The 15,270-nt window shown below is 47.5% G+C and overlaps 1 protein-coding gene across 6 annotated transcripts in view; it reads left to right on the forward strand.

The window, feature by feature from the left end:
* Positions 1-2,983: 2,983 nt before the first annotated feature.
* Positions 2,984-15,270, forward strand: part of CELF6 (CUGBP Elav-like family member 6) — a 204,246-nt gene continuing 191,959 nt past the window's right edge. For all 6 annotated transcript variants that reach the window (XM_084816422.1, XM_084816424.1, XM_084816420.1 and 3 more), the window contains exons 1-2: positions 2,984-3,529; positions 13,869-13,951. In XM_084816422.1, the coding sequence (XP_084672548.1) occupies positions 3,193-3,529; positions 13,869-13,951 (420 nt within the window). In that variant the 5' untranslated portion in view covers positions 2,984-3,192. The remainder of the gene's footprint in view (positions 3,530-13,868; positions 13,952-15,270) is intronic.

Consider the following 15,270-nt stretch of genomic DNA (forward strand, 5'->3'; position numbering starts at 1 on the left):
AATGAAATAAACAATCTAAAATTGCACACAGGGAAGGTAAGCAGATGGAGGTGAGCGCAAACAGGGAGAATATACATTCTGTTAAATGTACAGAGATTTAATTGCAGTAGGACAGCCACCCCCAACTGGCTGGGGCATGCTGGGAGATTAGTCTTAATAGGAGAAGTGAGTTTTGAGGTGGGATTTCACCACCACTTTACCCTGTCTCATAAGAATGTAAGAGCCATGCTGAATCAGACCAAAGGCTGCTCAAACCAAAGGCTAGTCTATCATTCACTTCACACAGTGGCCAACCAGATGTCTGTGGGAAGCCCACAAGAAAGGCATGAGTGCAAAAGCACCCTCCCGCCCATGTTCCCCAACAACTGGTGTACATAGGCCTACTGCCTCTGATACTGGAGGTAGCATATCACCATCAGGACTAGTAGCCATTGAGAGCGTTATCCTTCATGAATTTGTCTAATCCCCCTTTTAAAGCCAGCTCAGTTGTTGGCCATCGCTACATCTTGTGGTAGCAAAGTCTATAACTTAACTATGTGCTGTGTGAAGAAGTTAAGTTTAGTATAGGGGGGGGGGGAGAGATGCTTAAAATGATTTTGGAAACTGCACACTACTATTATATAATGAAGGAATACACAAACTGGATATTTCAAGCACTTCATCTCTTAATTATTTGGAACACAAGCAGGAAGCCATGTTCTGGATGTAGAAAATTCAAGCTGAAAGACAGGTCGTGGTCAGAAGAAGGTCAAACCTTCTTGAAGTTAAGCAGGTAAGATGTGGTCAGTACCTGGGTGGATGACTGTCTGGGAAGTCAATGCCTGCCATTTTGAGTTCCACCATGGAAGAAAGTGGAATATATATTTAATAATAAATAATTAAAAATAAAATAACCCTCACCACATACATTAAGTTTGGTAGACAGCCAAGTGTAAACCACTATCTCCCAGCCTCATCTACCACATTGGTAGCTCAGGTCAGTCTATTTTTCCACCTAGCCCAATATTATCTACTGCTCCCACTGGCAACAGCGTTCGAGAGTGTCAGACAGAGGTCTCCTGTTATGGGGCTAAAACATCACCCAGCTCTTTGGAAAGAGGGCAGGATATTTTACAGAGTGTCAAATATTTGTTCCTTTACAAGTAACAAATAGCAGAAAACTAAAGTTGGTACTGTGGGGCCAAGATGTCACATATTCCAACTTGGAAACACTTTTCTCTAAATCGAGACAAGGCAGGCCATCCATAACCAGGAATGGGGGTGGGTGGGTGAATGCACCCTGCACATGCTTATTTCCCAGGATGAAGTTCTCTAGGCCAAAGCCTTCCAGAGTCCTGGCCGATGACAAGATACCCTGCTTACAAGCGGCTCTTACCAACTCACTGCCATAGTGGGTTGCACTGATCAGCTCCCGCACCCCCCACCTGAATGCCAGTGATGCAGCTACGTCATTTTAGACTCTGGACTTAATGATCTTATGGAGGGGGGGTGGGGGTGAGGAGAGCTCCTTTAGACATCCGTCTGTATTACATCAGTTGTAAAGCACAAAACTATCACTTCTCTTCTTCTTCCCAAGAGGTTCAATTTTGTGGGAACATCAACAAAATGGTTCGCCAACCTTGATTTTAAAGAAACACAACAAAACAGGGCACATACACTTTTGCATTTTAAAGTCACTTAAGTCATAGCACAATCAGGAATGCAGGAAAAAAATGTCCTTTGCTTCTGAGGCCCTCATCCCTGCTGCTGTCTGGGTGGTCATTTGGGCTTGGGCCTCCCTTGACCACAGGGTCCTATTTGCACCACTGGCCCATTGCAAGTGGCCCTTTCTAATCCCCCACCCTTGCAACAAGGGGAGTGACTTGGATTCCTCAGCACACTCCCTTCCCTGCCCCATGGCAGAAGGCTTCCCCACTCACTTACTTCTGCTTAGTGGAGGCTGGTGGCTTCAATGTCAGTGTGTGTGTGTGTGTGTGTGTGTGTGAATCTGCTATGGGTTTCAGTCAGAACTTAGAACCAGTCAGAACTCTAAAGGAGCTATCCAAGGTGCTGACCCCAGTTTGGGGAGATGATTCAGCACCTTGGATAGACCCTTTAGAGTTCTGACTGGTTCTAGACAAAGGAGAGGGCCTTCTTGGGGGTGGCCCCCCAATTTGAGGCCAGCCTGGCACCAACATTGTTATCTTTTCAGTGCCAGGTTAAGATGGTTCTCTTCTCCCAGACATTTGGCAGCATATCATAAGTTTTATTTGATCCTGGATTGTCTTGTGGTTACGACTGTTTGCTTGAGTTTGCTCCTTTGAAGTTGACAGATGTTCTCTTGTGTATATTGTCTGTTTGTGTGTTTGTTTGTTTGTTTGTTTTTATGGAAATGGCTTTTAAACTCTGTATAATGTATTTTAAATTTTTTTTAATCTTTGTAAACCACCCAGAGAGCCTTGGCTATTGAGCGGTATAGAAATGTAATCAATAATAATAATAATAATAATTGACTGAAACCCAGAGGAGTCCCCAGCTTCCACCACTTCCGCAGCTTTGTGGAACCCCGGGCTGCTGCCAGTGGAGGCTGGTGGCTCCGAGGCCAGTGGGGCTGTGCATCCACTCCGGGTTTCAGTCTAGAACCAGCCAGGACTCATAAGGAGCTATCCCAGGTGCTGAAGCCCAGCCCCCCAATAGGTTCAGCATCTTTAGAGTGTGGACGGAAACCCATAGCATGTTCACTGCCCCACTGGCATCGGCGCCACCAGCCTCTGCTGGCCTGCCGCCGCTGCCGCCGCTGAGCGCTCCTGTTTGCTCCCTGCCTCCCTGAGCGCGCGCCTCTGCCCTGCCCTGCCTCGCCCGCCCGCCCCGCCCCTCTCGCCTCCCTCCCGCCTTGATTGGCCGAAGCTGGCCCTTATGCTAATCATATGCGAGTAGTCCGGGGCCAGTCAGCTGACGTCACCAGGCCCAGCGGCAGCCGTCGAGGGAGGGCGCGCAACGCGAGGCGAAGCCGAAGGCGAGGCGGGGGGGGGGAGGCGCGGCGAGGCGGGGCGGGGAGGGGAGGGGATCTGGGCTCAGCGCGCAGGGGGGAGCCCGGGCTGGGCAGCCCCCTCCCCCTGCGCCCGGGCGGCGCAAGCAGGCAGGCAGGCAGGCGAGCCGGAGCCGGAGCCGGGGCGGGGCGGCCGGGGCGGGGCAGAGCCGGCTGGGAACATCATGGCTACTCTGGCCAACGGGCTAGCGCAGCAACAACCTCCCCCCGGGCCCCCGCCCCCGCCGCCGCCGCCGCCGCCGCCCCCGCCTCCGCCGCCGCAGGCGGAGAGCGCTCCCTTCAGCACCACGAACAGCTCCGGGAGGATGAACGGGCTGACGCCGCCGACGCACGGCCAGGGGGGCAGCGGCATCGCCATGAAGGACCACGATGCCATCAAGCTCTTCGTCGGGCAGATCCCGCGCAACCTGGAGGAGGGCGACCTGAAGCCGCTCTTCGAGGAATTCGGCAAGATCTACGAGCTCACCGTGCTCAAGGACCGCTTCACCGGCATGCACAAAGGTACGGGGCCCCCTCTCCCTCCCCCCCTCCCTCCCCCCCCCGGGTGGATCCCTCCCTTCGCCCTGCTGCCGCCGCCGCCGCCGCCAAGTCCCACCACGCCTGCCCCTGGCCAGGCGGAAGGGCCAACAAAGGGATGGAGAGGAGGCACTGCCTCCTCCTGCCTCCTGCCTTCTGCCGCCGCCGCCGCGTTCTGTGGTGTGGCAGCGTAGGAGGAAGAGGTGTGCGAGTGAGGAGGGGAGAGGTGCAGCCCGACCTCAGGCGGGTTTACTCGGAAGCAAGCCCCGCGGTGCTCGATAGGGCTTGCTCCCAGGTCGCTGTGTAGAGAGCCTTCATACCGCCCGGTCCCTCCCTGGCCATGCAAAAGTAAGTCCTACTCTGTTCCGCGGGGTTGTGTTTTTTTGGCCATGTAAGCGTGAATGTAGGATTGCAGCGCGCGCGCGTGTGTGTGTGTGTGTGTGGGAGGGAAAGCTGATTCATAAATCCTGGAAGAAATTATTACACACCGCTTGATAGTGATGGAGAAGGCCAACCGCCCCTCCTCCAGTGCCGCCTCTCCTCCCCCCTAAACACACACACACACACAATTTAATAATTATGTGTATAAAGTTGAGTCACATGTGGTGCCTGAGCATGTGCAAGAGAAAGAGGAGGCAAACACAGCCTCCTCCCCAAGTAGACTTCTTTTGGATCAGGAGGAAGCAAAGCCTCTGCCTCCCCCCCCCCCATCACTCTGTTCTTCAGACTTAAGTTATTACAGCCGCAATCCTTTAGACCTTTAGCTGAGAGAAATCCCCTTTGAGGGCAGTGGGACTTTATTTCTGAGTAAACCCTGCATGGGTTCACCCTGCATGTGCAAAGTTAGACTGGATGAAAAACTGTGTGTGAGCAAAAGTGCAAGGAGAGAAAATAAGTATGCGAGCCGGAAGAGGTGTGTGTGTAGGTTTGTAAACAGAGGCAGGAAATAGATATCTGATGTAGGGTGGTGGTGGTGGTAGAAGAGGCCTCTTGTCCCCCTGCAAAGTTAACTCTGATGTATTTGTGTGACATGCAAAGGGGATTGAGGGAAACTGTATATACTCATGAATGAATGTGTGTACAATGGGAAGGGTGGATGGATGCATAAACATTAACTAGGAAACAGACCTCAGCAGTGGCTGGATCTACAGGACTTAGCATAGCTACAAGCCCTTCTCTTTACTGAGTTAGTTCATGTGCAAAGTTGAATCAGATGAAAGGTGTATTTAGGATGTGTGTTAAGAGTTCATCTTAACTCAAGGGAGCAATGTCTACATCATAAATAATTAACCTAACTATCTAGTTCAGGAGTAGGCAACCTGGTGCTCTCCAGATGTTGTGGACTACAACTCCCATAAGCCACTTTCAGCATGGCCAGTGGTAAGGGACCATGGGAGCTGTACTCCAAAACATCGGGAACACACCAAGTTGCCTGTTCCTGGTCTAGTTACCAGGAACACCCCCCCCCCCCGGGTCAGGTACATATTTTAATAGATAACAGTGTGTATGTGTGTGCTCATGTTAGTTTATTTCACAACCCATATTGGCTTATCCAAGGAATACAGTTCTTTGTCACTTCCAAGTCAGAACAAAACAAAAGTGCTTGTAAGGCATCTTCATGTTAATTTCACTGAAGGGGAGAAGCCATTTGTCATGGAAGGAGAGTGCAGATTGAAGGGAAATGACCTAGGTAGATACTTGCTGGTGATTTCTCACAACACTTGCAAAAATGGAGCACGCAAAAAGTGAACAGGTGCATTAACAGAAGTTCTAGCAAGTCCAGTTTTGCCTCTGGATAGATACTTGCAAGTTACATTTTTTTTTTCATCTAGTAAGTTGTTTCTCTTCATCTTGGCTCCAAAGCTCCACTTTTTAGAACTTAAAAGTTGAAGGCTGCCCCCTGTCCTTTAAGTGCAGAGAGAAAAAACATCTTTTTTTGTGCACGTCAACTCTTCCACCCCCTGTATGTTATGAAGGCTGAAATGCTAGGCACCTTTACCTGTGAGTAAGCCCCATGGTACTCAGCAAGACCTACTTCTGTGTAAACATGCATATGACTTACTCCCAAGTAAATGTGCATAGAATTTCAATCTCAGGCTGTGACTTCATATGTATTTATCTGGAAATAAATCATGTGAAATTCAGTGGGGCTTGTCATGAAGTAGTCATGCTTTGGGTTGGCTTGTCAGTGTCCCAATGAATGCAAGTTACAAGCTTTCAGATTCATTCTGTTGTTATGAATATATTAGGGTGGTATATAAATTGGCAAGTTTCAAGGCAGGGTAGAGCTGGGATTTTAGATCACACCTTGCCCTAGTGCAAAGTATTCTCTTGACACACACACAAACCTCCCTGCTTTTACAACTTCGCCCAGTCTGCCTAGTTTGAGGTGTTCCTTCTAAATGCAAAGCAAGAGCTTTGTAATGGATGATTTTCTGTGCAGCAGGATAAGGAATATGTAATATGTAGCCAGCAAGAAGACTACACCTTAATCTTCCAGTATCTCCCAGATACGTTCCTGGAAATGACTTAAAACAACAATGCAAAAATCTGGGCCTTAGGTTCAAGTGTATGTACCAGATTATGGAAGCAGAGAGGGTACAGGGCAATAAAAGACACAAAAAAAATAACATTTGGAGATCTCTCCCCCTTCTCCAAAGCAATCAAACAGGCAGGCCAGTTTATCGCTGTTGCTAAACAGCAGTGAAACAGGAGCTTCTGGGGGTTGTCTTCACAATAAATAAATATGAATATCACCTTCCAAATATCAGAGCTTGAGATAGATAGAGAAAGCTGGCTAGACACTGGTGTTTTTAGAAAGTCATATGAAATTTGGCTTAAAGATGCTTAGAAACTGCTTGTGATAATTGTCAAGATGGATCTCATCTCAGATCGTTTTCAGTGCTTCTTGGATAGCTAGTTAATTCTTCAGACACTCTCCTATATTGCAGCCTCTGTAAAGAGAGGAGTACAGCCCCTCCCTATATAAATATATATACTGGAGTCCACATTTCTTACCACTGGGACTGTTTTGTTTTGATGTTTACCTCCTCAACCATGTCCTAGATACTGTACAGGCCAGAAATAAAAATAAAACTCCCCTCTCCTTTTAAATACGTTGCTTGATCAATGCAATTAAATGTCATCATTCATCTAATTAAGATGCTACTTAATTGTGTTCATCTATCCAAATACATGTCTTTTGTTGCTCCCTTCTTTGCAAAGGCAAGTCAGTGGAATGGAAGTTTTAGGATTGTTTTGAATGAACCAAAACAGCTGCAGCCAGGAGCAATTGTCTGTCTGCCTGTCGGTCTGTCTGTCTTCCTCCTCCCAGCTACAGGGCTTGCTTTCTCTCACTCTTGGATTTTTGAAGGCGAGCTGGTTGCACTTATTAAGAGTTATTAATACTTAATCATCTGGCAGATTTAATTGTGCCAATATTAAAAATGCATCAATGTCAAATTTCATTCATTAAATATTTACATTTTTAAAGGGAAACTGTTTTGCTGCTGTTTTAATATCATTTTAGGAAGCTTTATATAGGATCTAATTAAAAAAGGAGGGGGAAGAAATGTAAAAAAAAACCCTGCTAATGATGTGGATGGTATGCTATGAACCTAGCAAAACTGTTGTTGCTCCTGTTTTACTGAAAGGCTAGCAAAATACCCATGCTCACTTTCATTTTTGCAAATGAAAGGGGCCAGCAGAGTTTCTGTCCGGGCTGCTACGTTTTCACAGCAGCTTTGCAAAGCTGTGATGTGAATGGTACAGGCAAAAAGATGAAGAAAAAGTGCAAACCTTACCCATGACAATGCAGACTTAACAAAACCTTAACCGAGCTCCTCCAAGGAGTAAGAACACATGAGGGTGAGTCAGTGTTGTGCCGTGTTCCCCACCATGGCTTTTGATTCACAACCATGTGTATGTGTGTGAAGAATCTCCAGGCGTGTTACTCACACGTCTCAGCAGCTCCAAGGAAGTTCAGCAGAACTTCACATTGTTTAAGGTGCTAGTAAGAAACATGTCTGAATCTGGCAAAGTCAGGTTATGGCATAGAAGAGTGCCTGCTCCATGTATGCGGGGGCGGCTTGGGCAAGTTGCTCTCAATGGACTCCCCTGCTCCTTCCCACAGTCACCAACTCCACTCCTTTTGCCTCTGGGCCCCAGCTCCACTGCAGCCTGGGGGGGAGGGCAAGTGGAAGAGCAGGCAATAGCAGTGATGGCTCCTTTCTCCTTGCTCCATCAGTCAGCCACTCATGCCCAGAAGGAGCTAAGCAGGCCAGAAGCCAGGGGTGGTAAGAGGAGCAACAGCAGGGGCTGCTGAGGTGTGGCCCCCCTCCCCATTTGACATTTGGCATATAATAATAATGGGTGCATATGGGTATATTTCTATGATTACACTTTATTCTATGCATTTTTTTTTACCTGTGTTTGTTCATACTTAGGTGCCTACAGCACTTTTTTGTTTTGTTTTGGTAAAGTTCTCTTGCCGTAATGCACTGGTCAGTGTGTGACCCCCAGTGCTGCCCCCCCTCAAAAAGCAAGACTTTTTGCTGCCTGAAGCTGAGCCCAGATGGTGGCCAGCTAAGGACAGCCCTGTCAAAAGTCATGCAACAACAGCCTTTCCCAGCCTGGTACATTCCAGACGTTTTGGACTTCAACTCCCATCAGCCCCAGCCAGCATGGGCAATGGTCAGGCATGCTGAGAGTTGTAGTTCAAGACATCTGGAGGGCAGCAGATTGGGAAAGGGTGTGCTGCGCCATTCAGACACTTTTCCTGCCTTCATCTATTCCACCGCCCCACTCAAGGTGCTGCCTGAAGAAGGCTCCTTTACCCTGCTGCATGGCAGGGCCAAACCAAATGATCCATGAGGGTCAGAGTCCATTTTGGAAGCCACCAAATGGAAGCCTCAGGCTGTCTTGCAGAGTTTCACATTTCTTTTTCACCTGCAGACACTGGTCGGGGTAGTTCTTCCAGATCTTTATGGATGTGCACATCAGAGCCGGGGTGAAACACCAGCTGGTACGGCATGGCTGACACCAAGGGGTGGCATTTGGGGGCACTTGCCAAGGGCCCGTACTACAGCAGGGAGTCCACTGACAAGAGTCCCTCCTTTTCCCCATTGCAGCCTGCTAGTTCACTTGCCTCTCACTTCAGCTCAGACAACGGTGGTGGTGAGAAGGAGGAATAGCAGATGCTGCTGCCTCTTTGTTCACTGGCTCTCTGCCTGGCAAGCAAGCAGGTGAGAGCAATGATGAGGAAAAGGCAGAAGAGCAGCAGGGGGTGAAAACACAGACTGACTAAAGGAGCAGACCCATTGAGGGTGTCTTGCCCAGGGGTCCTCAAAACCTGGAGCCCCCACTGTTGGATGTGTCCACTGGAGGAAGCCCATTTTTGCCCTTTCCAAGGCCATGTTTTGCATCTGTCAGATGACTCTTGGAGATGTCAATGGATCTGTGAAAAAGTGGTGCAGTCAGGTCATTTTAGACTCTGGACATACCAGTCTTATGCCCCACCCCACCTCTTTAGATAGTAATGCATATTACTTTACTTCAAAAGCTAGCCCTGCTGCATTTAGAGGGCCCTCGGGCACATTCTGCTACTGGGTGCCCAGACATCAGCCCTAAAGTCCTGCCCCAATGGCACCACTGATGTGAGAATATTTGCTCACAATATGTAGTCCATACAACTTGCTCAGAGTCAATCTTGGGGGCTGAATTACAAAAAACAATAATCAGTGGAGACTGGTGTCTCTGATGTCAGTGGGGCAGGAAATCCGCTCTGGGTTTCTGTCAGAACTGGTGTGAACTCTGAAGGAGCTACCCAAGGTCTGGTGCCAGTGGGGTGGTAAATCTGCTCTGGGTTTCAGTCAGAACCCTAAAGGAGCTATCCAGAGTGCTGTGGATGGCTCGTTTAGAGTTCTGACTGGTTCCGACTGAAACCTGGAGCGGATTCACCACCCCACTGACATCAGAGCCACCAGCCTCCATTGTCACTAATGCTTGGATCCAGTTCATGGGGTGATCTTTGAGTAAGGGGTACGGGTAGCCCATTATGCTGAAATGTTTAACAATATTTATTATATTCATTATATTTATATCCTGCCTTTTTGTCCTGCAAGGAACCCAAGGCCAGTTTACATTATCCTCCTCTCCATTTTAATCCTCACAACAACCCTGTGAGGTAGGTTAAGCTGAGAGTCCGTGACTGGCCCAAAGTCACCCAGTGAGCTTCATGGCCAAGTGGGAACTTGAACCCGGGTCCAACACTCTGATCACTACATTACACTGGCTCTCTATACAATGTGTGCAACTACAAGAATCCATCCAAAAGTGACTATGGATGCTGCTAAAACTTCAACTGGAATTTTCCCTAAGTTTCTTGGGATTTTTAAGTGCCATTCCCAACTAAAAATGTACCTAAGGAAGTCAGTCTAGTTACAGAGGTGGGCAACTTGTGGACCTCCAAATGTTTTGGCCTACAACTCCCATCAGCCCTCAGGGTTGACCACAGGTTGCTCAACCCTGGTCTGGTACCTTGCAGGAGGCAGAATTCCTTTCACAAGCTGGATGGTGCAAAAGGAAGAGATGTCACCCTGGCAGTGAACCCTCCTTACCAATCTGAGTAGGCTTGGTTTCTATAGACTCCTTTGCCATGGATGGTCAAAAGTGGGCTTTTGGATTCCTCTGACTCCCACAGGAGTGTTGGACTATTTTGGATGGTCTTTCCTTGAATGCTGATGGATTCAAGTAGCTTCCAGCCTTAGGAGATTTTTTAAAAAGACTCAGCCAGTTGTCCTGTTCAGTCCCTAGTAAACTTCTGGAATAAAAAGTTTGTTTGGGTCATCAACAAAATAGCTTGTAATGCTACGCACCCTTCCCCTCTTCCCAGAGTGTGGTCTTCCCCTTGGTTTTCTGGGGAGCTTTCAAGTGGTGAGGTCATTGGGACCATGGCTGAAGTGCAGATGGGGGACTACTCAGGATGAATGTGTCAGAACATGAACTAGAGCACATTTGAACCTTTGTAGCAGTGGTGACACTGGAGAGACAGAACTTTCCTGTCACCACTGCATGGACAGGATCATGTCCAGCTGAGCTTTTCTGGGTGATTAAGGCTGCAATCCTATATCCACTTCCCTGGGAGTAAGCTCTGTTGAACTCAATAGGACTTACTTCTTGGCCTTTTTCCTGACTTGAGTGCATCCTCCCTTGCCTTGAGTTGTCGTATGGAAAAGAGTGTTGGGGGCTTATGGCATTTTTGTAATGTTTTGATTTATTTACAAATGTTGCAGAAGCAGGACATGAGTGCAATAGCAACCTCCCACTCATGTTCTTGAGCAACAGGCACTTAGGGGCATGCTGGCTTTGTCCTGCAGTTACCATATAGCCATTATGACTAGTAGCCATTGATAGCCTTATCCTTGATGAGTTTATCTGCTTCCCTTTTAAAGCCATTTGTAAGAACATCTCAAGAGAGAGGCACTATGCACCTCCAAAATGCTTCCAGCCTTCTGCTGACTTTCTGCCTGTGTTTCTGTCAGTCTCCAGACTGCTTCTTCTCTCATTCACAGCCTCCCCTTCTCTCTTTCTCTCTGTTTCTCGCACGTGCACAGGCGCACACACACCTATTCCCTTTCTTTAGCAGGAAGGGGAGGGATACATCACTTTCCCCAAACTCTGATGGCTTCCCCATTCCAAACATTCCAGAGAGAGATCTGTATCAAGGAACTGTCTCCTAACAATAAGCTCTCATAAAGAGACACATCAACTGGGCATTTGTTGTTGTTCAGTCGTGTCCGACTCTCCGTGATCCCATGGACCATAGCACGCCAGGCCTTCCTGTCCTGCGCTCTCTCCTGGAGCGTGCTCAAGTTCATATTCATTGCATCGGTGATGCTATCTAGCCATCTCATCCTCTGCCGTCCCCTTCTCCTTTTGCCTTCAAGCTTTCCCAGCATCAGGGTCTTTTCCAAGGAGTTTTCTCTTCGCATTAGGTGGCCAAAATATTTGAGCTTCAGCTTCAGTATCTGTCCTTCCAATGAGCAGTCAGGGTTGATTTCCTTTAGGATTGACTGATCTGACCTCCTTGCAGTCCAGGGGACTCGTAAGAGTCTTCTCCAGCACCACAGTTCGAAAGCATCAATTCTTCAATGCTCAGCCTTCCTTATAGTCCATCGCCATTAAGAAACATCAACAGTCTTCTTCTGTCAAATCTCAGACTCTGATCAGGTGTTGCAAACCATAGTGGCCTAGATCTGTTCACAATAGTCAGACAGCAAACTCACAAGAGTATCTCTCTGGACCAGCTGTGTGGATTTCAGGTTGATGTGTGGGTGGGTGGGTGGGGAGTGGCACTGGGAAGTTTCCCTCACTGGAAAATTTCAGAAGGTGTTGCTGGGAGACCACCACTCTTCCTGATGGGAATTGTCCTGTGGCATTCCACTGTGCTCCCTTCTCCTTCCCAACATGAAACCACGGAAAGAGGCAGGGCTGGCCCAAGAGATTTTGTCAGCAAATGCACCCTGCCCCATAGTCATGGTATGTAGTTCTGAATTATTTTGGCAACTGAATTAGACAATCCCACCTCCTCCCTGGTACTAAAATATACCATGGGTTGGATCCAACACAATAATAAGAAATTAATAACTAACCATTTACTGCCTTTTTCATGACAGCAAAAATGTGCTGCCTGAGGCAGTCACCACAATCTGCCTAAGAGCAGGGCCGGCCCTGGAGAGAGATAATACTGAATGACAACAGCATGCTAATGAGAGCCAGCTCTACTTTGGCTTTTTATCAGAGCCAAGTGAGGCAATGAGGTCTCTGAAGGACTGCCTGAACTGGTCCAGAACATGGCATCCCTTTTATTGTCCGGAGCTAGCTGTGTAGAATCTAAAAGACTTTTACTCATTGCCAGTCTGTTTCCAGGTTAAATTCAAAGGTATGGTGTGGATCTTTATAGACCTATATGCTCTAGGTTTGTGATACTTAATGGGACATCTCCTGGCATATGTCTCTCCCTCTCCACCCACTATGATTTAAATTGAGGAGGCCTTTCTTCTGTAGCCACCACCTTCAAGGTCAATCAGGATCAGAGTGAGGACCTTTTCAGTGCTGGCATCTCATGTAGGGGTGGATGAGTGTGTCAGTTTCAATTTCTCTCAGGTTCTCATTTTTCTAACCTTCAGTTTGGTTCATCCCAAACGTTGACATTTTTTTAAAGTTTGCATGAAAATGTGTACACATTGTTGTCTGTATTTCTCCTAATGCATGCATCTTTGTATGCATTTTTGCCTAATGTACACATTATTTGCAAGTACATTTCCTAATATAATACATTTTTGAACAGTATTTTCAGTAATCTACATATTTTAGGATTGAAGAACTCCACTGCAAAATTCAGAGATGTGTGAATTTTGGAGGATAACTGAGTTTCATTTTTTTCGTATTGGTTTGAAACTATGAAATTAGGTCAATTCACATTAAAATGTGAACCAAACAAATACCTGGAGGAGAAGGCTATCAATGGCTACTAGCCCTGATGGCTATATGCTACTTCCAGTATAAAAGACAATATGCCTGTGTACACAAGTTGCTGGGGAACGTGGGCAGAGGGTGCTATTGCACTCATGTCTTGCTAGTGGGATTCCTGTAGGCAGCTGGTTGGCCACTGTGTAAACAGAATGCTGGACTAGATGGACCCTTGGTGTGATCCAGCACAGCTTTTCTTATGTTCTTGTGTTCTCCTCCATTCCAAACCTCAACTGTAGAATTCCCTTCTGAAAGCAACACACCAGATGCACCCTAACACACTCTTAATGATATTCTGATGCAAAATATGGACCCTCCCTTGGTATGCTTCCCCAACAACAGCAACAAAAGAGAGGTTCCCCTATGGCTGCTTTAAACCCATGCTGCCATTAGCTACCATGGCAGTATGAACATCTGATGTGCTAAACTGGGGTGGGGGAGGTTGCATTAATCCCAGTATTTTTGTCACCGCCTGATGATTCCAATGAACCAGGCCCTGCTAATCTGTACCAATTGCCTTAAGTCGCATTCCCGCTGGGCTGCATGCTGACCTACTGCCAGATTAAGCACATCTCTTTGACATTAGGCACAGCTTCCCTGGAAGGGAGCATCCAGCTGTTCTGAGGACCAAGCAGCATCCCAGACTACCTTCATTGCATTTTCAGCTGTGCTATAGAGCTTAGTCTTTCACGTCCTGCCGCATGGGTCAGGATGGGCCACTGCACCCCTTTGCTGGGTGTAAATATGCCTATGGCTAAGTATACGTGCACCTTTGTTCCCCCCTTCTCCCTAGGCTGTGCCTTCCTTACGTATTGTGCCCGGGACTCAGCCCTCAAAGCCCAGAGTGCGCTGCATGAGCAGAAGACATTGCCGGGGGTAAGTGATGGTGTTTGTCTCTGATGTGACCAACAGATGCATTGCTAGGTGTGTGCCCATCCCTAAATACATTTCCCGGGGCCCTGGACCTCAGCAGAGGCTGGTAGCTCCAATGTCAGTGGGGTGGTGAATCCATTCCAGGTTTCAGTCAGAACTCTAAAGGAGCTCTCCAGTGTGCAGAGCATCTTGGACAGCTCCTTTAGAGTTATAACTGGTTCTGACTGAAACCTGGCATGGATCCACTGCCCCGCTGACATCAGAGCCACCAGCCTCCACTGGGAGACCTATTCTGGAGTGAAATAGACCTGGTGTCCATTAGATCTGAGTGCCCATTGGAGCCAGTGGAAGGGTGTTTTTTTTAATCATCTTAATTGCCATGCAGGGGGCGATTTTCAAGTTGGGATTTTAGCTTGGTGGGGGGAGGTTTAACTCTCCCCTTTCCACATACTGCAGCAACACCCCCCCCCCAATCTTCCCCTGCATGGCAATTAAGCGTAGAAAAAAAAATTGGGATCATCTGAGTCAGGGTGCAAATTAACGGAATAATTTATTTTGAGATGATTTGGAGGAGAAATTCATTTGCTGGCCTTGCCGTCTGTGAAATTTAAATAAATCCTAGTAATCATGTCTAAATTTGCATATATAGATATAAATTAGCATATGCAGATTTGTGTCTCATGGGCCTGGGCCCTGAATAATTTACGTACCTAGCAATGCCCCTGGTGACTAATACCCACCTCGTTGGGTCCAGAGCTGTGGGCAGGAATGAGTCTGAATCAGGATAAAGGATCTTGATCACACTACTGTACATCAATTGGCTTACTTTGTGCCAGGGTGTTTGCATTATCCACAGCAGCTGTTTTGTGAATGGCCACTGTTACTCATATGATTGTCACTGTCAGTACTTTCTGCATTTAATTTCCTTCTGACCTCACTGTTTACAATTCTCCCTCCCACCATATGGACTAGATATATAGCTGAAACTCTCAATAACACTTCATACATCTGATGAATCAAATCTCCCTATACACATTGGGCCTGCCTGCAGTGGTCCCCTGCCTCTTTGTCCTGCAGTTTGCAGGGTGGTGGTACCACATGCCTCGGAAATGGAGGCAAAGGGTTTGTGTCCATACTGGTCCTTTTACTGTTCCTGCTTGTAAAGGAGCAACAGCCTGATGGTCTCCTGGTGTCAAGAGATTGGAAGATGAGGTCCTGTGTCAACGCATCGTTACCAGAGGATTTAGTTAGTAACTAACAGGCTAATAACACTTTAGGGTGTATTCACGATCAGTCAACTCCTTGTACCAGTTTTGACTTGG

The sequence above is a fragment of the Heloderma suspectum genome, chromosome 11, assembly GCF_057233095.1.
Source record: "Heloderma suspectum isolate Gila_16-S chromosome 11, 16-S_ref, whole genome shotgun sequence".
NCBI lineage: Eukaryota > Metazoa > Chordata > Lepidosauria > Squamata > Helodermatidae > Heloderma > Heloderma suspectum.